Below are 25,087 nucleotides of genomic sequence, written 5' to 3'. Positions count from 1 at the left end.
AGACTGTAACTCGTCACTCATACCATCTGTTGCAGATGCCGAAATGTCTGCAACACATGAACTAGGCATGTCAACTGCATTTGCGATAAATGGGCCACTCTCATCAACAGGGTTTGCCAATGTTGAAGGAGCGGGTGGGTTTGCTATACCAGACAGCTATTGGCTCAAATCAGCAGAGTCAGTCTGATCATTATCAGGTAAAGTATTTCTTTCATTTGCAACATGTGCTTCTTCCTGTAATTCAAACATAGTGTCTGTGCTGTTTGTAATCGGGTCATGTCTAACTTGGACAATTTTTGTCAGAAGACTGACTGGTGTATGAATGTAGGTTGAATCTGACGTAGAATGGTTTGCATGTTGTGTCAAACGTGTAGCCATCCTGCGTCGTCGTCGGTTACAGTGGTCCCTATATTCTAGTGGGATTTCATGGAAATGTGCATGTTAGGGGCATTTTGGGGTAAAAGTCGGGAACCAGACTTTTTTAGCATAATTGAGGTGTGCTGAATCCGTTAAGCCCGGTTCCTAAGCATTTTTTAAATGTCTAATTTCCATAAACAAAATGGCCGCCAAATTTTCTGCCATTTGTAGGTAACTAGGCAAGCAATCATGACATATAAAGTGCCCGTACCTATGTTTTCAAGGAATATGATGAAAGCATATTTGATATAACCAACATAACACAATACTCATAAATATGCAAATTAGCTGCCGCCATTACTGAAAAATCGTTTTTCTCCTATATCTTTGTAACTAAATAAGCACACACGTAAAATGAAGTGTCTCTACCTAAGTTTTTAGGATCAGGGAATATGTTAAAGACATCTATAGAGCAAATAAATGAGTAATAAGTACTCAGGCTGAGTAAAGGAGGATTTAGTGAATCAGAAAGCCAACACTTATATAATCCAAGTTTGAAAAAGGGATTTCCCTAATGCAATTTCTGCAAAGAGATTTACTGAATCAGGTTTCTCACCTGATGCACTATGATTAGCTATGACATAATATTGACATGTTACCTTCAGTGCCCTCCCATTAGCTTTACAGTGGCTACTCATTGGTTTTGATGATGAGTTGAATTAGCCAGATTTTCTCAAATCGATTAATTAATCCAGTTCTATTTTTTTAGTAATCTGAGGGATAGTATAACTTCTCATTTGCTATAAATTGTAGGGCCTATTCAGACTACTAATGACCCCGACATTTGTGACTTAGCTTCATGACACGGTCAACAAGTGCAGCACCTCAGTCCTGAGAGAGCCAGTTAAGGTGCCCTCAGGACTGAGTTACTACACATATTGACCTGTGACCCTGTTACTAATTGTTACTTTTGCAGGTTATGATGGATACAGTAGTTAGCTTAAAAAGACCTTCAGTTGTAAATTACAGTGTGTGTATATTCTGTCAAACTTATATCAGCAGCATTGTTTTTAGTAAAGCAAGTGACCATAGACTCGCAATAGTCAAGCCAGCCGCTAGTAGTAAACGAAAGCTTCGGGACTATTAAAACATCAATTTCATCGACCGTCTTGAGAATGTCTTAGATACTGACGACGCTCAAAGATACAACATTTGCATGAGACGCAGACAGTGAATTCAAAAGCAGAAGCAAGTTGCAGTAAGGTTCATTGCCGGCAGATGCGTTTATCACAAAGTAATGTGCAACCTGTGAATTGGACCTTGTATATTTTTTGTCATAGTGTTCGATTGAAGACTCGTTTGATGTAGGTGATGACGAAACAAATGAGTGACCAGTTGGTATTACGAAAACAATATAAGCACTTTGTAGATGGACTCTTTCTTACAACCTGAGGTCTCAAATCGCAGCAGAAACGCATGCAATGTACAACCATGGTCCTGGTAGTAAACGTGTTCATAAGGAAGCTACCAAATCACTACAGAAGCGGGATAATGACGAGGAGGATTCGTTGCTTTCTGTCTTCCAGGTATTCAATGTGTTTGCATCAGGTTGTCCTGACTCATTGCAAAATCTGGCAACAAAGAATCTGGCAACAGAAGCTATCCCGAACTCGTTACTTTGTGCCAAAGATCTTGGACAGGAAGAAGTGAACACATTTGTTGAAAATAGGATAATTGTACCAGACCAAGGTGGCAAGCCGGATTTCCAAATCCATTCACCGTTACACAAGAGTTACACAAAAACGTTTTCATTGCTCTATGAAGTGGTTGAAGACAAGGTAACTATCCTAAAGGTGGATAGAAACATCCTCAAACGTCTTGTTACCACCTACAAGGCAGGTATTCCAGTTGACCTGCCATCTGTCCTTCAGCATGAGCTTCTGCCAGTCCGCGTATCACTTGCGGAAATGAATAGAAGACTTCGTACAGGAAACAAGTCGGCATTGGCAGACAAGTTAACCGAAGGTGTTGTCTGTTCTGATGCAATTGAACTTAATGGGAGATCATCTTGCCTTATAAATGAAGGACAAGCACTGGTAGTTGCCCTTGGAAGGTCTGACAAGGCAGAGACATTCAGAGATTTTATTGACACATATCTAAGAACAATACTAAAGGCCGCTTCTAGCTATGAACGGGTTGATGTTGTCTTTGACAGATACAGGGAAGGAACAATCAAGGGTACTACAAGGTCAATACGTACGAAAGCAGCTCGACCAATAAGACGACTTGTTGAGGGTCGTGATGTGCCTCTTCCAAAAAAATTGACAAACTTTCTGTCACTCGCTGACAATAAAGCAGATCTCGCAAATTTTCTGTATGAACAGCTGGGTGCTCAGGCGCCCGATAAGGAGGTTGCAGTTGCTGGTGGGTTTAGAGAGGAACTTGAAGTTAGATCGTCGAAGGCAACAACAGAGTTGACAAATCTGTGAGCCAATCATGAAGAAGCGGACACTCATTTAGTGTTACATGCCGTGCATAGCCAGTTCAATACCGTTGTTGTATCATCAAGAAATACAGATGTTCTTGCTCTTTTAGTTTCACATTTTCCGCGTGCACAATGTGAACACCTGTGGATGCTGTCAGGTTCCACGTAGAAGCCACGATACATACCCATTGCAACACTAATTAACAACCTACCCAGAGATTCAGCACCAGCTCTTTTACCCTTAAGTGGGTGTGACACCACATATTATATTCAAATCACACCAAGAATCGGCATGGAAAGTCTTCAAAGAGCACCACCAACTGCTCATTAACTTGGGACTAGGGGAACTCAGAGAAGAGATTATTCGATCTTCCGAAACGTTTATCTGCATATGGTATGGTGTGCAGAAAACTGACTCAGCAGCAATGTATGTGATGTGTATGTACTGTACTGTACTGTTTCGTACCGTACCGTGTAGTGTAGTGTAGTGTGATACCGACAACATCAATTTATGCCTTGTTTCAGGTAATTTTAATATTGAATATTTATTCGAACACTAGGTGTGAATTTCAATTGTAGATACAATTTCAGTTGAGAGAGGAAGATTTGTTTTTTGGTTGTTTGATCATTGGTTTTACTTGAAATTGTATGGTTCTAATCATATTTTGATATGAAGCCCTCTACTAAAAACATGACATTAACATGATTTATATGTATTTATTACTTTTTTATATTCTGAGAACTATAGCCTTTGAATATGATGTCAGAAAATAAAATAAAAGTATGCTGAACAAGATTGTATTAATCATATATTATAACTTTTCAATTGCCCATTACAAAAATATATATCGTTTGACTCACATCACAAATTCTCACGTGCTCATTGTTCAATATGTACATTTCTTTACGCAAAAAATAATCGAAAAACTGTCAACATCCACACCTGACTAGCGGCAACTCCGTTGAAAATGTTTTTTTTTACTTAATACAAGCTCAAACTAATACTGCACAGATTAGCAACACGACATTTCCTTTGGTCAGATGCGTGCCACGTTTGTTTTGGAGCTTAACTTTATCCAATAAACAAACTAATTTAACTAACGCGACTATAACATGTAACGCGATGTCATTATATTATCAAATAACGTGAGAAGTACATAGTAAGTAGTAATAGTTTATTGTCATTTTTTCTTGGTTAAATAATCTTGACAAATGCGATTTGAACTGAAACGGTGAAGATCCAAAGGATAAAACTCAGAGATTTCTATTCCATTAGATCTGTGTGTTCAGCATTATAATGATATTACGAAAACACACGAAGCAGGTAAATGCGAGTGCCTTCGGAAATCTTCAGGCTAACTTTAGACTTAGAGGACAAACTTGCATCAATAAACTACAGGCAAGTTATGCCGAGGCACGCATTTTACGGGCGTAATCCCCAATTCACACTTACAACAGTAGGCATTGCTAAACTGTTCTATGTTAGTCTGAGATACAAGAAGACACCAACTGCATTGGACTTTTGTCACACAGATTAAGTAATTGGTGAACGTTCCCCCATCGTTCCCAGATTCCAATGTGTGTCACACAATTGATGTTTACTGTCTTCATTGATATTATGTAATGTAAAAAAAGAAAAACAAAGAAACGTTTATTTTATTGATTTTTTTGTCAGATCTTGGCCAATGTAGAGATTTGTTATGTAATTTGCATATGGGTCAACTTGTAACGTAGAAAACCCGACTAAATTCTAAAACATGCAAGTACGTTCAGAATGTTGTATTCATAATAATTAAACTACTTGCATCCACGAAAACATGACCAATTCTAAAGATTCGAATGAATGCGATTGCTAATGCGTTTTATACTCGTTTTCGAAATGTTTCAAGAGCACTGACACTCTCAAATTTAATTGTTTGTCATTCAACATTTCATTTTCAACTGCACCAATCGTTAGACAACTTAAATATACAGAGCGAGGCGATGTCAATGTGACATTACGTGGTGTAAGTGCACCCAATATTTTAGTTGTATTAGTTAACTATTCAATTCAACTTTTGCACGCATTGCTCCATTTTTTGAAAAAAACATGGCCATGCGACTCTGCATTACATATCAACTGCCTTAAGGGAAACTGTAAACGCGGTGGATGATGGCTGTTGAGATACGAAATATTGTCAGAAAAACGATTACAATGACAGCGACAAATTGCAAGCCATCTCTAATTAGTAGTAATTTTCCCCAGATTCGACTTGAGTGGAACGCTAGACAGAAGTGAAATTATTGTAATCTTTTTTTTTTACATATTTTATAAAAATAAAGAAAATGGAATAATAATATAAAGTCACCGTACTCAGTAAGGAAAAATCGAGGTAAATAATAGTGTGAAATAACATGTTTTGTCCGTTTTGTGGATTTTTGTATATTAAAGTTTTGCCCGGAGCCATGTGGTGAACACAAATTTATAGTGTTATAAAATCACAAGTTATCACAAGTAGCATTCTACCTTAAAATCAATCTGCCATTAGTTAAAATCAATCTGCTTTGCTTTGCAATACTGATCAACTACTTGATAAAGTAAAAATGACTGGTATTTCATTCATTTTTTCATTTATGTATTTGGTTCAACACCTACATTTTTAAACGTCATGAAATACTTAGCTAACATATCCCATGAAACGTGAAATGTTCGTTGGCACAAGGCTCAATAATTAGTTCCAATTGTAATTTCATAAATAATATTTCATTGTATGTGAAAGAAACTCTTGTATGCTTATCATCAGTTCTCGTCTTTTTTATGAAGATTACATCATTTAAATTTCCGACTCACAATGTTGTTCAATGGAGGTGGAATGAAAAAAATGTTTGTTGTTATTCTTCAACTATAAATATTAATAAAGGCACATATCTGTATCCGCTCGAAATAATAGTAACAATTCCAAAATAACTGTTGCCGAATTGTTGATCAGGAGGCAAACACCTATTGTTACACAATTCTTATAATGAGGCGACATGAAGGGCGAACTTTAAGTTATTGTATATATAGCTACACAATCTAAACAGAATTTATTGTCTTAGAACAATAGTTTAATCGAAAGTTGTTTTGCCACTTTGGAGGTATTTACAATAATACAAATTCAACACTGATTTAATACAAATTAAATTTCATTTAACATCAGTGCAACTTGTGTGATGTATAATTTCATACATAAACGATTTGACTATTAGGTGAACGATAAGTGATGAGTGACACATGAGGAACATGAAGTGCTAAATCATAATGCATAACTTCATGTACACCATGATGTCTATACATCAGTCTCTTACTAATTTGACTACATTATGTCGAGTATATATCAGTTCTTTTGTTCTGAGAGATTTTGTTGTCGCTTGCGGTCAGTCATTTATTTACATTGTTGGGCCTACATTTCCCTATACAGATATATTGTTGAGTATTATTTTCATTTTTAATGTATTTGTGTGCGAATTTTATAACAAAGTTGTGTTCTGATTTGGAGGTTCCAAACGGAGGTTTGAAATGGCATGGTGTGAATTCTTTTATTTCAAAAGTGTGATTTATATCAGTAGCACCAGAAGCAGTGTGACTTCAACTGTTGTGTTCGGATCAAAACTTATCGACGATAATGCAGTACATACTGTCTGATACTCAGATTCGCGGTATGTACTTGGAATGTTACGTTTCACTCAAAGATACACTCGTATTTGCAATATAATGGAACTCAACGTCTGCTTTTGCACATCTTTTTAATGAACTAACCTTGTTGAACAATACAATACATTTACTTATCTACTAATTTCCCAAAGATTGTGGTCAATCACATGTTGTGTTATTTATTATATTACTCATGCTCAGCTTAACTTAAAATGAAAAAAATATCATGTTGTTGTGTATTTCACATATAACCATCACCAGAAAATGACCAAATATTTAGATTTCTGAAAACTGATCGGGGTGTAACCATGTTTGTTCTTTTCAGTTGGGGATTTCCTAGAAACGTCTATAACATAAAAATAAAAAAATATGGTTTAACTTAATGTATTGTTAAATACTGAAATAAAAAGTATCTTTGTAATATCATTTAGCAAACATTTATAAAAATATACATCAATATACAAACAACTTACTTTTTGTCATTCACTTTCCAGCTTTCACCAAATTCATTAACGTCTTTGGTAATGCTACCATCTGGTTTCTGGAAGTCATTGCGAATATCACCATCTGCATTACCCATCAGACCGCATAGCTTACCGTTGTAAAACGAACCATTGTAAGATACATCCAATGCATGATTTCGCAGAGTCCAATTAAAAGTGAATGTCGTGTCTTTCGAAGTGAAGTACAGTTTAATATTCTTATCCTCTTCCTGGATTGTTATAACTTTTTCGTCAGTCATTTGTCCATCTGTACTTCCCTGTGAAATTATTCAGAATATTGTTATGATGGCTATATTCATAAACAAAATTAAAAGGGAATTTTGTTTGCAACAACACAATACTACAACTCACTTTGGTAACATCCAGTTCATTAAATCAATAAAATCTTAGAAAGAACTCTCGTGCGCTGAGAGTATTGGAGATACATTAAAATTAATTCAAAATTTTAAGATTTGCTTTTCAAACAGGATGCTAGGCAACTAATTTTTGTTTGCTATTTGAGATGCATAACATGAGAAAAATGTAATTCAAATTATAAAAAAAATATAGTACATTAATTAGTTCCAGAGTACCTTCACAATGAATTCATTTTATAGATATCAGAAATGAGTTAATAATAGATAATCAAAATGCATGTCTGTGGATTACCTCAATAAGCCAAATGCACATGTACAAAGTTTTATTATAATGTGATGATTAATCCTAACTAAATTAGTGGAAAGCTAAAAAATAAATCATTATGCAAATTAGGTAATTTTTATAGATGTATATTAACCTAAAACATTGTGTTATAGTAAATATGTACCAAGATTCATTGAATTAAGATAAGTACTGTCATATACCATCTATGTACGAGGTTTCATTGAAATGTGATTAGAGCCAAACATTATGATTTATTATGCAAATTAGGTAATTAAAATGATCTAATTTTAACCCCAAACTGAGCGGTTCTGTACATTGTTCTGGAGCATCAATGTACCAAGTTTAATTGAAATGGAATAATTAGTACATGTGATATCAGCGTAAAAGCTGACAATTGGGTAATTATACAAATTAGTTGATTAATAAGCACACATTTTTACTTAAAATTAATCAGGTCTTTGGATTGTTTCATTGAAAACTAATGAAGTAATATTACTTGAAATATCAAAAGCTGAAAATTGACTAATTGTGCAAATTAGGTAATTAATATTTCACATATCCGTCTGTGCATCGTCCTATGTACTATGTAAGTTTCATTGAAATGTGATGATTAGTACCTGAGATATCAGTGAAAATCCGAAAATTGACTAATCATTATTCAAATTAGGCTAATTATATGCATAAATTTGTACCCAAAACTTATCACATCTGTGCATTAGTACAGAACATATATGTACCAAGTTTCATTAAAATATAATGAATGGCTCTTTAGATATTAGTGGAACAGTCAAGGAACAGCTGAAAATTAACTAATTATCATGCAAATGAAGTAATTAATATGTGTGATGAATTTCAACCAAGCCCTAATCAAATCTGCGCATTAGCCCAGAGCATCTATAGACCAAGTTTCATTAAAAACCAACTCACGGTTCTTGAGATATCAGTGGAACGAACAGACACACATACCCATACACACACACATACAGACAGGGTAACTGCAAAAACTCCCATTGTGTGTTTCGCACAAGAGAGTCAAAAAGGGGATTTTGTTTACAACATCACAATACTACAACACACTGTTGTAACATCCAGTCCATTAACGATCACATATTGATTTCCAACAGTTATATTGAATGTGGTAGTTATTGTTCTAACTTGGTCTAGTGTACTGTCTTCTCTTGGTTCAAACTTAGTTGTGACTTCAAAACGGGGCTTGTTGGTGCAGTCCTTTAGGAGAATGTACCAACACACGGTTCTTGAGATATCAGTGGACAGACAGAAACACACACCTATACACAGACACATACAGACAGGGTAACTGCAAAAACTCCCACTGTGTGCACACGGGAGTTAAAAAATTAAAAGGGGATTTTGTTTACAAAATCACAATACTACAACTCACTGTTGTAACATCCAGTCCATTAACGATCGCATATTGATTTCCAACAGTTATATTGAATGTGGTAGTTATTGTTCTAACTTGGTCTGGTGTACTGTCTTTTCTTGGTTCAAACTTAGTTGTGACTTCAAAGCGAGGCTTGTTGCTGCAGTCCTTTAGGAGAATGTACCAGCCTGTTCCTTGGAATGTATATGCACGACTATCGAATGTCCTCATATGAGGATCACCTCTCACACCATCAGGACGGCCTAATAAAAACATTAACTCACACGTTATGTATGAATGTTCTGCTTTTGTACATCACGAGAAATAAGAGTGGAAAAACACAAAAAAAATGGCTCTTTATATCCTAATTGTTCACAATCATCAATCAATTTATGCTACAGAAATAATTTATTTAGCAAGGACGTGAATTACCATCAATACATTCGAATGGAAGTGCACTAGATATTATGGTGAAGATAGATCAATCACTATACTCACATTCGCAGACTGCACCATCGTCCTGAAGGTTACAGTTATAGTCAAACCACTGCGAGTCGCTAGCACTACAAATATAAGTTCATTGACTAAAATATAACTGCATAAGCCACAATAAATTACCATACCATCTTTCGTCATTTGGAAATTGGATCAATCGTGGTCAGTCGGTTAGGGATTTAATATATTGTAATTAAGAAACAATACAAACAGTCACTCCAAACAATTATTTGTCATTTTTCTCTTAACTGTGACCTTAAAGCGACATTAACATTACTTACCCAATATCAACACAATTCTGATCTCCATTGAAATTGTTTGGCTCCCCGAACCGCCAATTATTGTAAACAATGTCTTGATCATCAGTGTAGTAAGTGAATCGCCCTTCGTGGTCGAAATCGGTCACCCCAATCCAATAAAAACCTATTGAATTCAAAATAAAACCAGGCAAGTGAAAGCAATTACTGGGCTACATATAATAAGGTTTCATTGTTTCATGATTAACATCCTTAATAGAAAGCGGTTAGACTTGCTACGACATATTTGTACCTGATATTGGTAGTAAAGCAAATATAGCGTTGTTTTCTTGTTCAGATTTGGGTTGTGCTAGTACACAACCCATAGCTTCACAACTTTCTTTACCTTCATACCAGTTTACTGGGCTGTCCACAAGTTTGTATATGCTCGTCGAACCTGCATATCACACAGGGATAACGGTTAATAACATATCGATAAAATAATATCCATTAGCAACTAAAAAGGCACATATTCGGTGTAGCTGCTGAATAGTTTGATACATATTCAAACTGTGTTATATAAAACCAATGCAATTGTCTTGCTACTAAGTGATGCAGTAACAGTGTTAATACGAAAAATCACACGATAGAACTCAACAGTTAAATTGAAGCATTGAACACTTGTATTTTCCAAAACCGTGCAAACATTTTCAGTACATTTAAACATATTTTTTTGTAAACTTAGTAATTGATAGGGAGAACACGTTCATAGTTACTGATTAACATACTGATATGGCATTGTCAGTGGTTTGCTAATAAAGAGAGTGTACTTACTCCTCTGCACAAGCAGTCTCTGCATAAAAAGAAACAATACAGCTGAGATGTTAGGTGTTAATGGCAAATGGCCTGTGTAATTTCGAATCAGTAAATTCTCCATTGGCGATGGAATACTTTACATATTTTTCGATAGGTGTTGACTATGCTACATTGTGTTGTAGAAATATGGCAATTTTCAAAGAGAAAAATCGTGTTTTCAAGGACATTATGTATAATGAAGAATTTATATATACAATTTTTAGATTTTAGAAACCGAAAATAACTAACACAACATTAAGACATGTACATAAAATTGTTAAAACGTTTGATCAAAACAATGGTGCCTAAATTAAATTTAGATGTGTACGCTAGAATGTATCATAAACTATTTTGCACAGCCCATAATACTTGTATTAGAAACAAATTTGAAAATGCTGAAATATAATTCCATATAGTAATGATATCACCTTCCTATATGACATTTAAGCTTTTGTCTTTTCGCGTCTGAAAAGAATAGACTACGGTCGTTGATTTAATGATACAAATATATAAATTTTAAATTGTATTCAGCATATATCAAACGAACAGAATGAAATATACGTGAATAGATGATAAGTGAGAATACACAGTACGTCGTAGATTAATAAGAGAGTAAACCTACCTCGTGCGGGACTGCTAGAGTCAAACTAGTAACCACAAGAATCAATAACAAACGTAACATCGTTTATGTATTTTCTACAATACTCTTCAACATAAAATGCTATATGGAGACTCCAGACAAACAATCATGCAACTGATAGATTTGGTCCGTTCGGCCAAATTTAAAGATTTTTTTGCTGACGCGCGTGTTAAATAATCCCTCCATTTGGAAGCATTTCTATTGGCCAAATAAAATATTGCACACGTAAGTGACTTTATTTGCGCATGTTCTGTTTCATTCCTTGCTAGGCGACTGCTGGGAATGGTTGGTAGCTGAGAAAATACACTAAGGCTTGCCATGAGTAATGCACACTACTGAGTAAAACAGCGGACATACTCGTACACTACATTGGTACATATCATTTCGTGCTAAGTGTTGCTCTTAATACAGTATAGGTTATGGGAACATTGTGTCTAGATTGAGTGATTAGAAATTAATTGTTCATTCTGTTCTCATCATTTTTTCAATATTTGGCAACCATGTACACGTTATCTTGATAAGTCAAAGTAAATGTATTTGCATACACATGTTACAAAACAGCTCCTGCAAGAAATACTGTTTTTTGGCTACTCTTGTGAGTATAAAACTGTTCCACGCTGTCTGGTACGTTTCATTTGATTTTAGACGTCTTCAGCTGTTTTTGAACGTGAGCCTTTTCCGGCCCCTGATAACGCGTGTTCAATATAACGGCCCCCACCATGAGCACTTCACATTCCAATTTGTTTGGAGGACTGCCCCTAAATTATGAAGTCCAGTATGAATCTATTGCCGATTTTAATATTTAAGGAATTGTAGAAGCTATTGTCCATACAGTTGATCCGCGTAATATTATTGTTGCTTCTAGGGTTAATGGAAGTGTTACTATTTTTCTCGATTTGAACAAGCCTATTGAGCTAGTGTGCACTGTTATTGTCATCGTGAAAGATTTTAAAATTCACGTTGATGCGTTGAAGCACTAGATAAGCCAGCGACTAAAGTTGTCTTGTCGGGAGTGGCCCGTTTGATTTCTTGTGATACTATAAAAAACTTATAAAAAAACGTTTCTGTCGTACGAAACATTTGAACAATACCTCTTATATTTGCCCTACGTATTGCGCGGTGTTGATCATAGCAAACTAACGGATTTTGCTCCAGCATGCAGCCATATGCAGTCACGGTAGATTTGTTTGCAATCGGCATGCATTGAAACACGACTGTTTATGACGCATTACAGACAAAAAATAATAACTCCATTCAAGACTACTTTTTAACGCGAGATTACCCAAATTATTTCATCAGTCACGAGACAACACGAAATAGTTATTTATAAACAGAAGTTTATGTCTATCCATCCTAAAAAAAATAAAACTTAATTTTTGATATCCACCTCCAAAGTGACAGCGGAGATCGAACGCATTATGTTCACTGTGCATGGCTGTGGTCGAAGGGTGGGGAAGGGGTAATGAGCGTCGGCCCGTATTATGATACTAAGCCCCCGACACTGTTCATGTTGGATGGGCTACTTTAGGGTGTAAAATACACACCCAAAGCAATTGCAAGGACATTTCCAATAGATCAATGAAAATACAAACTCTAAAACTTAATCGAAAAAAAGTCGATGTGATCACTCCTGTATAATCCCAAGATAACAACAAATCTATCGATCACTGAAAATCTGGTTGTCACAAAAGTCTGATTTTTTTTTGTTTTTTTTTGTTTGGGACTTTGTATTGCAAATGAAGCTACTCTAAATAGCTGCATTGGCGATCATAATGCAACCATGGAAACATATATTGAAACAGATGAACAGGTTTGTTAAACGAGGGCTGTTACCACTAGTGAATTAATAATGTCAGCCAAACATTCTCTGTGCCATCATATTTTTCTCGTTCGTTTATCTGACTTAAGACGCCGAGAACTGACAAACTGACATACGAAATTAAACCTGGTGCAGAACTAATAAGAACCAATGTCAACAAATGTATGGTACGAGACCCACCAATCTCTCTTTTCCCATCATGTTATCTGATGATGGAGACGATATGGAGTCCATTGCATCTGATGTGCCTAACCTGATCTTGCATGACGATTCTCCCAAATGGACTGAAAATTTACTATCCCATGAAACACTGGTTTTATTAGCCCCCGCCGGATCTGCGTTCAGGACGAGGGCTAATAATATGGGTTGTGTCTGTGCATCCGTATGTGCGACTAAAGTTGTCCTGTCGGGAGTGGACCCTTTAATTTCTAGTGATAATATAAACCAAAAAAAAGGTTTCTGTCGTACGAAACATCCGAACAAAACCTCTTATATTAGCCCTACGTATTGCGCGGTGTTGATCATAGCAAACAACCGGACTTTGCTCCAGCATGCAGCCATATGCAGTCATAGTAGATTTGTTTGCAATCGGCATGCATTGAAACACGACTGTTTATGACGCATTACATACAAAAATTAATAACTCCATTCAAGACTACTTTTTAACGCGAGATTACCCAAATTATTGTCACGAGACAACACGAAATAGTAATTTATAAACAGAAGTTCATGTCTATCCATCCTAAAAAAATAAAAGTGAATTTTTGATATCCGCCTCCAATGTGACACCGGAGATCGAACGCATTGTTATGTTCACTGTGCATGGCTGTGGTGTGTGTGTGTGTGTGTGTGTGTGGGGGGGGGGGTAATGAGCGTCGGCCCGTATTATGATACTAAGCCCCCGACACTGTTCATGTTGGTAGGGCTACTTTAGGGTGTAAAATACACATCCAAAGCAATTGCAAGGACATTTCCAATAGATCAATGAAAATACAAACTCTAAAACTTAATCGAAAAAAAGTCGATGTGATCACTCCTGTATAATCCCAAGATAACAACAAATCTATCGATCACTGAAAATCTGGTTGTCACAAAAGTCTGATTTTTTTGTTTGTTTTTTTGTTTGGAGCTTTGTATTGCAAATGAAGCTACTCTAAATAGCTGCATTGGCGAACATAATGCAACCATGGAAACATCTATTGAAACAGATGAACAGGTTTGTTAAACTAGGGCTGTTACCACTAGTGAATTAATAATGTCAGCCAAACATTCTTTGTGCCATTTTCTCGTTCGTTTATCTGACTTAAAACGCCGAGAACTGACAAACTGACAGACGAAATTAAACCTGGTGCAGAACTAATAAGAACCAATGTCAACAAATGTATGGTACGAGACCCACCCATCTCTCTTTTCCCATCATGTTATCTGATGATGGAGATGATATGGAGTCCATTGCATCTGATGTGCCTAACCTGATCTTGCATGACGATTCTCCCAAATGGACTGAAATTTTACTATCCCATGAAACACTGGTTTTATTAGCCCCCGCCGGATCTGCGTTCAGGACGAGGGCTAATAATATGGGTTGTGTCTGTGCATCCGTATGTGCGACTAAAGTTGTCCTGTCGGGAGTGGACCCTTTAATTTCTAGTGATAATATAAACCAAAAAAAAGGTTTCTGTCGTACGAAACATCCGAACAAAACCTCTTATATTAGCCCTACGTATTGCGCGGTGTTGATCATAGCAAAAAACGGACTTTGCTCCAGCATGCAGCCATATGCAGTCACAGTAGATTTGTTTGCAATCGGCATGCATTGAAACACGACTGTTTATGACGCATTACATACAAAAATTAATAACTCCATTCAAGACTACTTTTTAACGCGAGATTACCCAAATTATTTCATCAGTCACGAGACAACACGAAATAGTTATTTATAAACAGAAGTTTATGTCTATCCATCCTAAAAAAAATAAAACTTAATTTTTGATATCCACCTCCAAAGTGACAGCGGAGATCGAACGCATTATGTTCACTGTGCATGGCTGTGGTCGAAGGGTGGGGAAGGGGTTATAAGCGTCGGCCCGTATTATGATACTAAGCCCCCGACACTGTTCATGTTGGATGGGCTACTTTAGGGTGTAAAATACACATCCAAAGCAATTGCAAGGACATTTCCAATAGATCAATGAAAATACAAACTCTAAAACTTAATCGAAAAAAAGTCGATGTGATCACTCCTGTATAATCCCAAGATAACAACAAATCTATCGATCACTGAAAATCTGGTTGTCACAAAAGTCTGATTTTTTTTTGTTTTTTTTTGTTTGGGACTTTGTATTGCAAATGAAGCTACTCTAAATAGCTGCATTGGCGAACATAATGCAACCATGGAAACATATATTGAAACAGATGAACAGGTTTGTTAAACGAGGGCTGTTACCACTAGTGAATTAATAATGTCAGCCAAACATTCTCTGTGCCATCATATTTTTCTCGTTCGTTTATCTGACTTAAGACGCCGAGAACTGACAAACTGACATACGAAATTAAACCTGGTGCAGAACTAATAAGAACCAATGTCAACAAATGTATGGTACGAGACCCACCAATCTCTCTTTTCCCATCATGTTATCTGATGATGGAGACGATATGGAGTCCATTGCATCTGATGTGCCTAACCTGATCTTGCATGACGATTCTCCCAAATGGACTGAAAATTTACTATCCCATGAAACACTGGTTTTATTAGCCCCCGCCGGATCTGCGTTCAGGACGAGGGCTAATAATATGGGTTGTGTCTGTGCATCCGTATGTGCGACTAAAGTTGTCCTGTCGGGAGTGGACCCTTTAATTTCTAGTGATAATATAAACCAAAAAAAAGGTTTCTGTCGTACGAAACATCCGAACAAAACCTCTTATATTAGCCCTACGTATTGCGCGGTGTTGATCATAGCAAACAACCGGACTTTGCTCCAGCATGCAGCCATATGCAGTCATAGTAGATTTGTTTGCAATCGGCATGCATTGAAACACGACTGTGGTGTGTGTGTGTGTGTGTGTGTGTGGGGGGGGGGTAATGAGCGTCGGCCCGTATTATGATACTAAGCCCCCGACACTGTTCATGTTGGATGGGCTACTTTAGGGTGTAAAATACACATCCAAAGCAATTGCAAGGACATTTCCAATAGATCAATGAAAATACAAACTCTAAAACTTAATCGAAAAAAAGTCGATGTGATCACTCCTGTATAATCCCAAGATAACAACAAATCTATCGATCACTGAAAATCTGGTTGTCACAAAAGTCTGATTTTTTTGTTTGTTTTTTTGTTTGGAGCTTTGTATTGCAAATGAAGCTACTCTAAATAGCTGCATTGGCGAACATAATGCAACCATGGAAACATCTATTGAAACAGATGAACAGGTTTGTTAAACTAGGGCTGTTACCACTAGTGAATTAATAATGTCAGCCAAACATTCTTTGTGCCATTTTCTCGTTCGTTTATCTGACTTAAAACGCCGAGAACTGACAAACTGACAGACGAAATTAAACCTGGTGCAGAACTAATAAGAACCAATGTCAACAAATGTATGGTACGAGACCCACCCATCTCTCTTTTCCCATCATGTTATCTGATGATGGAGATGATATGGAGTCCATTGCATCTGATGTGCCTAACCTGATCTTGCATGACGATTCTCCCAAATGGACTGAAATTTTACTATCCCATGAAACACTGGTTTTATTAGCCCCCGCCGGATCTGCGTTCAGGACGAGGGCTAATAATATGGGTTGTGTCTGTGCATCCGTATGTGCGACTAAAGTTGTCCTGTCGGGAGTGGACCCTTTAATTTCTAGTGATAATATAAACCAAAAAAAAGGTTTCTGTCGTACGAAACATCCGAACAAAACCTCTTATATTAGCCCTACGTATTGCGCGGTGTTGATCATAGCAAAAAACGGACTTTGCTCCAGCATGCAGCCATATGCAGTCACAGTAGATTTGTTTGCAATCGGCATGCATTGAAACACGACTGTTTATGACGCATTACATACAAAAATTAATAACTCCATTCAAGACTACTTTTTAACGCGAGATTACCCAAATTATTTCATCAGTCACGAGACAACACGAAATAGTTATTTATAAACAGAAGTTTATGTCTATCCATCCTAAAAAAAATAAAACTTAATTTTTGATATCCACCTCCAAAGTGACAGCGGAGATCGAACGCATTATGTTCACCGTGCATGGCTGTGGTCGAAGGGTGGGGAAGGGGTAATGAGCGTCGGCCCGTATTATGATACTAAGCCCCCGACACTGTTCATGTTGGTAGGGCTACTTTAGGGTGTAAAATACACATCCAAAGCAATTGCAAGGACATTTCCAATAGATCAATGAAAATACAAACTCTAAAACTTAATCGAAAAAAAGTCGATGTGATCACTCCTGTATAATCCCAAGATAACAACAAATCTATCGATCACTGAAAATCTGGTTGTCACAAAAGTCTGATTTTTTTTTGTTTTTTTTTGTTTGGGACTTTGTATTGCAAATGAAGCTACTCTAAATAGCTGCATTGGCGAACATAATGCAACCATGGAAACATATATTGAAACAGATGAACAGGTTTGTTAAACGAGGGCTGTTACCACTAGTGAATTAATAATGTCAGCCAAACATTCTCTGTGCCATCATATTTTTCTCGTTCGTTTATCTGACTTAAGACGCCGAGAACTGACAAACTGACATACGAAATTAAACCTGGTGCAGAACTAATAAGAACCAATGTCAACAAATGTATGGTACGAGACCCACCAATCTCTCTTTTCCCATCATGTTATCTGATGATGGAGACGATATGGAGTCCATTGCATCTGATGTGCCTAACCTGATCTTGCATGACGATTCTCCCAAATGGACTGAAAATTTACTATCCCATGAAACACTGGTTTTATTAGCCCCCGCCGGATCTGCGTTCAGGACGAGGGCTAATAATATGGGTTGTGTCTGTGCATCCGTATGTGCGACTAAAGTTGTCCTGTCGGGAGTGGACCCTTTAATTTCTAGTGATAATATAAACCAAAAAAAAGGTTTCTGTCGTACGAAACATCCGAACAAAACCTCTTATATTAGCCCTACGTATTGCGCGGTGTTGATCATAGCAAACAACCGGACTTTGCTCCAGCATGCAGCCATATGCAGTCATAGTAGATTTGTTTGCAATCGGCATGCATTGAAACACGACTGTTTATGACGCATTACATACAAAAATTAATAACTCCATTCAAGACTACTTTTTAACGCGAGATTACCCAAATTATTTCATCAGTCACGAGACAACACAGAATAGTTATTTATAAACAGAAGTTTATGTCTATCCATCCTAAAAAAAATAAAACTTAATTTTTGATATCCACCTCGAAAGTGACAGCGGAGATCGAACGCATTATGTTCACTGTGCATGGCTGTGGTCGAAGGGTGGGGAAGGGGTTATAAGCGTCGGCCCGTATTATGATACTAAGCCCCCGACACTGTTCATGTTGGTAGGGCTACTTTAGGGTGTAAAATACACATCCAAAGCAATTGCAAGGACATTTCCAATAGATCAATGAAAATACAAACTCTAAAACTTAATCGAAAAAAAGACGATGTGATCACTCCTGTATAATCCCAAGATAACAACAAATCTATCGATCACTGAAAAACTGGTTGTCACGAAAGTCTGAATTTTTTTTTTCTTTTTTTTTTAGTTTGGAACTTTGTATTGCAAATGAAGCTACTCTAAATAGCTGCATTGGCGATCATAATGCAACCATGGAAACATATATTGAAACAGATGAACAGGTTTGTTAAACGAGGGCTGTTACCACTAGTGAATTAATAATGTCAGCCAAACATTCTCTGTGCCATCATATTTTTCTCGTTCGTTTATCTGACTTAAGACGCCGAGAACTGACAAACTGACAGACGAAATTAAACCTGGTGCAGAACTAATAAGAACCAATGTCAACAAATGTATGGTACGAGACCCACCCATCTCTCTTTTCCCATCATGTTATCTGATGATGGAGATGATATGGAGTCCATTGCATCTGATGTGCCTAACCTGATCTTGCATGACGATTCTCCCAAATGGACTGAAAATTTACTATCCCATGAAACACTGGTTTTATTAGCCCCCGCCGGATCTGCGTTCAGGACGAGGGCTAATAATATGGGTTGTGTCTGTGCATCCGTATGTGCGACTAAAGTTGTCCTGTCGGGAGTGGACCCTTTAATTTCTAGTGATAATATAAACCAAAAAAAAGGTTTCTGTCGTACGAAACATCCGAACAAAACCTCTTATATTAGCCCTACGTATTGCGCGGTGTTGATCATAGCAAAAAACGGACTTTGCTCCAGCATGCAGCCATATGCAGTCACAGTAGATTTGTTTGCAATCGGCATGCATTGAAACACGACTGTTTATGACGCATTACATACAAAAATTAATAACTCCATTCAAGACTACTTTTTAACGCGAGATTACCCAAATTATTTCATCAGTCACGAGACAACACGAAATAGTTATTTATAAACAGAAGTTTATGTCTATCCATCCTAAAAAAAATAAAACTTAATTTTTGATATCCACCTCCAAAGTGACAGCGGAGATCGAACGCATTATGTTCACTGTGCATGGCTGTGGTCGAAGGGTGGGGAAGGGGTTATAAGCGTCGGCCCGTATTATGATACTAAGCCCCCGACACTGTTCATGTTGGATGGGCTACTTTAGGGTGTAAAATACACACCCAAAGCAATTGCAAGGACATTTCCAATAGATCAATGAAAATACAAACTCTAAAACTTAATCGAAAAAAAGACGATGTGATCACTCCTGTATAATCCCAAGATAACAACAAATCTATCGATCACTGAAAAACTGGTTGTCACGAAAGTCTGAATTTTTTTTTTCTTTTTTTTTTAGTTTGGAACTTTGTATTGCAAATGAAGCTACTCTAAATAGCTGCATTGGCGATCATAATGCAACCATGGAAACATCTATTGAAAAAGATGAACAGGTTTGTTAAACGAGGGCTGTTACCACTAGTGAATTAATAATGTCAGCCAAACATTCTTTGTGCCATTTTTCTCGTTCGTTTATCTGACTTAAGACGCCGAGAACTGACAAACTAACATACGAAATTAAACCTGGTGCAGAACTAATAAGAACCAATGTCAACAAATGTATGGTACGAGATCCACCCATCTTTCTTTGCCCATCATGTTATCTGATGATGGAGATGATATGGAGTCCATTGCATCTGATGTGCCTAACCTGATCTTACATGATGATTCTCTCAAATGCATTGCAAATTTACTATCCTATGAAACACTGGTTTTATTAGCCTCCGCCGGATCTGCGATCAGGGCGAGGGCTAATAATATGGGTTGTGTCTATGCATCCGTGTGTGCATGTATACGTTACCAGATTTTTCTCATACATGAATCGATGGTGTTACGAGTGCACGTCAAGTTATTTTTTTATTGGATTGGCCAAAGTTTCACTGTGTTTTTCTTTGATTTTTAACATTTTACCATCAAAATTGCTGGAAAATCCGCCTTTTCCCGAGTCCGAGTTTTGATGACGCATGCGCAATTCTCGTCTCGGTGGAAAGTACCATCATTTTTGTGTAAGTATATTGTATCACGTAATTTCGCAACGCTTATATGGACAAAATTCTGTCTCGTCAATTTCAAAGGCGAGAAACTGTGCTTATCATGGTATTTATACACTTTGAATTATCGTTTGTGTCCTGGGTTTGGTGATCGTGAGAAACTCTTGCTATCCTGCTGAGAGCTTTGCCAGAAAACTGCCTTTCTATTATTGTTGTAAGAACTGATTATGTGTTGTGGGAATTAAAAGTTTCTCTCATGATTTAAGAGGCTTCCAGTGCTATGGTGGTGTCGCCGCAATACTGCTCTGAGAAATGGCCATGCTTGCCAGACTCAAACGCTCAAACTCATTATCGCCATTTTTTATTCCCGCACATTACTCTGTTGAAGAATATGCTAGGAAGTGGACAAAAAGAGAGAAAGTTGAGCTTGACAGTCTTTCTGAATGGGTTAAGTCAATTGGATCCTTGATACTGAAATGCATTCAAAAATTAAAATAGTGTGTGAATAAAAAACCTATGTCAGTATTTAAAGATCCTAATGCGCTGAAATGTTTGTCTTCTATTCATGACAGGTATGTTGTTGTTCCTGCAGATAAAGCTTCCAACAACATTGTTTTTATCTGTAAGTCGTATTACTACACAAGGCTTATTTAGGAACTAGGGTTAACACATACATCTGGTAATCCTACTTATAGACAAACCACTTTTACTGAGGAAGAAATCCAGGCGAATCACAAGTCTTTCATGGTTTCTCTTAAAATACCTGCCAAAGTTGAGAATGATGACTTGTCCCGCTTGTATTGGATACCAAAACTACACCAAACACCATACAAGGAAAGATTCATTGTCGGTTCTTCTAATTGTTCAACTAAAGAATTGTCTAAAACATTAATTACAATACTGTCTTCCATTAAAGAAGGAATTCAAAAGTACTGTGATATTGTCTTGACCAGGAGTGGCTTAAATCACATGTGGATACTGCACAATTCTAGTACTTCTGGAAAAACTCAGATCTAGATCATTATCTGAAATAAAGTATATTAAAACATTCGACTTTTCCACGTTATATACTACAACACCACATGGTAAATTGAAATCACGATTGATAGATATTGTTCATCAAGCATTTTTTCATGAGAATGGTTCTCGGCGATATAAATATATTTTCTAAACTACAATTCCATTTATTTGTCAAGAATGAAACTAATGCCATCACTTTTTACAGTGAAAAAGACATTGTCCTCATGCTTCAATTTTTGATAGATAATATATTTGTTAAGTTTGGAGGACATATATTTCAACAAATTATTGGTATTCCAATGGGAACCAACTGTGCTCCCTTGCTGGCCGACTAAATCTTTTAATTTTACATTTAGATATATTGATGATGTCCTTTCCATCAACAATCCTAACTTTTGTGATTCTCTCCCATTGATATATCGCACAGAACTAGACATTAAAGAAACTACAGAATCAGCTTCCTCGGCCTCATACCTTGACATCTACCTCGAATTTGACAACAAAAGTCATCTTTCTACCAGACTTTATGACAAAAGAAATGATTTCACTATGATCAATTTTCCAAACCTTAACAGCAATATACCTCTTCCCCCTGCTTAAGGCGTTTACATATCTCAGTTTATCCGTTATGGCAGAACATGTAGTATGTATTCTGATTTTTTACAACGACATCGTCTTCTCTGTTTTAAACTATTAAGTCAAGTGTTTATAAGAGCATGACTGATCTTGTCATTTAAAAAGTTCTATGGCAAGTATCATAAGCTGGTGGACAAGTATCATGTTTCTATAAAACAGATGGTAATAGAAGCGCTGGATGTCAATTGTCTTGCACGAGGATGACCTAAAATTCACGATTGTGACTCAGAGAGATATATGGCGGGTGCCACATGTGGAGCAGGATGTGCTCACTCTTTTCGAGACACCTGACATCACCTCTTGGTTTGTGCCTTGATGTCCATGTATCTCTCTCACCGATTTGACAGTGTGTTGTTTGTTTTGTTTGTGTGTCCCCTGTGTGTTCTCGGATTTGTAAATATTGCCGTTTGACATTGATTGTTTGGATTATAGTTGGGTATTGTTGCTTGGATTTACAATTGTCTATGATTTCCACAGCTATTGTTCTATGATATGCGTCCTCGCTGTTCATAAACAGCCATAAACAAGTTTATTTGGGTCGGCATGTACTCATTGAAAGTGTTGGTTTATTTACGTAATTCACTGATCACACGATAGCCCAAGTAAAAAATATGTTGATACTCTGAGAGCTTGCACACAACGCTAATCAGCTGACCGCAACGCTAAAGAACTCTCACCTCGACTAATCAAATCTAATAATTTTATTGTGAATCTGTTATGCACGATTGCTATTTCCGGTGTTCATTGGCACTTGCTAGCAGATTAAAAGGAAGTGTGGAACTTGGTTTCGTGACGACGTATTGCACTAGAATTATCAAGAAAACACAAGTCAAGTTCAGCCAACCGTGACTGCTTGAAAGCAATGATGAAATTGAGAAGTAACTGTAATTCAATATCAATGAATCTATCATCACTTTTAAATTACCTTTGAAGTAAAAGTGATATCAGAGTGCCAGAGAAATTACTACAACTTTGACCGATACATCTATTTAGCATGGATAGTCCTACCAGTGTTGACATTTATCGGTAAATTGAACTTATGTCAACAGAGACACATTTTTCCAAGCAGCTATTTATTTTCCTACTGACTAAGTCAGGGTGGAAATTTCAATGTTTAGCTACCTTAATTAATCTCCATTATGACCAGGAATTTTTTTTTTAGATGGATAGTTCTTAACCGCGGCCATGTCTTTTTCCAGCACACGCGCGAAGGTATTAGGGGGAGCAGAGAAAAAAGATTAGGGAGGGGGTCAAATTCAAGTAATCCTCAATTTTAATGATGTTGACTTAATAGTCATAATTTTTTTTAAACTCCAGATATTATTGTATATAATTGTAAACAGTTCACATAATTAACTAATTTTGGCAATATATCCCATTTCAATTTTCTAAATTTGTTTTACTGTATACAGTAAATCTTTATTTAAACAACTACAATATGTTAATTAGTATGCAAATAAATATGCAAATTAGCCGGAGCGGAGCTGTTCATATTACTGATTGTCCGTCATCGTCCTTCGTCGTCGTCGTCGTCGATGTCCGTCGTCGTCAACTTTATAATTTCAAATTTGATATGCAAGTACCTTGGATGGTTCTTTCCCAGATTTGTTCATTAATGTCAAAATCTCAAATTCTCTAATTTTGATAAATATTTATGTTATTTTGATATTTTCAACTTCTTGTTAAAAACGGCAAGTTCGATTGCTTTGATATTACATATATAGGTACTACCTGTGGACCTCTCTCAGATTTGTTCATTTCGTGATGATATTTTTAATTCTCTAATTATGGTGAATATTTTTGTAATTTTTGGTAAAAAGTGATATTTTCGACTTCTTGTTAAAAACAGCAAGTCCAATTGCTTTGATATTACATATATATGTACTACATGTGGACCTCTCTCAGATTTGTTCATTTCGTGATGATATATTTAATTCTTTAATTTTGGTGAATATTTTTGTCATTTTTGGTAAAAAGTGATATTTTCGACTTCTCGTTAAAAACCGCAAGTCCGATTGTTTGATATTACATATATAGGTACTCCATGTGGACCTCTCTCAGATTTGTTCATTTCGTGATGATATCTTCAATTAGCTAATTTTGATGATTATGTTTGACATTTTTGGTGAAAAGTGATATTTTTGAATTCTTGTTGAAAACAGCAAGTCCCATTGCTTTGATATTATACATATTGTTCATTTTCTAATGATATCTAATGTTCTTTAATTGGAATGTACAGTGCTAACAGAAGAGCTATCTCAGCAGACTGCCTGCTTGTTATACAATTCTATCTGCATTTATATTAAATGTATTAATTTTTCTCAATATTATTTTTTTTAATTTTTTTTAGATATCTTGGCATCCATTCTATTCAGCTTGAGTGAAATTTCCTGCGTGTATCTGGTAAGATTTTAATGAGATTGAAAACACAAGTAGCCTGGCTTTTTGCACATTCTAAATATTTTTTTGCAGAATCCTGTGAATATTAAGGAAACAGACTTGTAAATTAATTCATCCTAGACTAGAACATGTTAAAAATATCGCAGTGTGAACTGCAATTTTTTTCTGGCTGGTATAAATATATTAAGTAATATTTTTGTACTGAAAAGACTCTGTACACAATTTTTTTAAATTAATTTTAACAGCCAATAGAAGCACATATGCTACAACATC

General features: G+C 36.4%; 1 protein-coding gene across 1 annotated transcript; it reads right to left on the bottom strand.

Annotated features, from left to right (window-relative positions):
- Positions 1–6,590: 6,590 nt before the first annotated feature.
- LOC102802884 (zonadhesin-like) lies at positions 6,591–11,381 on the bottom strand. The gene is made up of 8 exons (XM_006814474.2): positions 11,253–11,381; positions 10,610–10,628; positions 10,089–10,232; positions 9,821–9,962; positions 9,543–9,607; positions 9,063–9,307; positions 6,989–7,275; positions 6,591–6,861 (listed from the first exon to the last, which is right to left on the bottom strand). Exons 1-8 carry the CDS (start codon positions 11,310–11,312, stop codon positions 6,852–6,854), a joined length of 972 nt encoding a protein of 323 aa, XP_006814537.2. The 5' UTR covers positions 11,313–11,381; the 3' UTR covers positions 6,591–6,851.
- Positions 11,382–25,087: the final 13,706 nt, after the last annotated feature.

The sequence above is a fragment of the Saccoglossus kowalevskii genome, chromosome 19 (genome assembly GCF_978046115.1).
Source record: "Saccoglossus kowalevskii chromosome 19, keSacKowa6.1, whole genome shotgun sequence".
Taxonomy (NCBI): domain Eukaryota; kingdom Metazoa; phylum Hemichordata; class Enteropneusta; family Harrimaniidae; genus Saccoglossus; species Saccoglossus kowalevskii.
The sequence above is the reverse complement of the archived record's forward strand: the minus strand, read 5'-3'. Positions and strand labels throughout refer to the sequence as shown.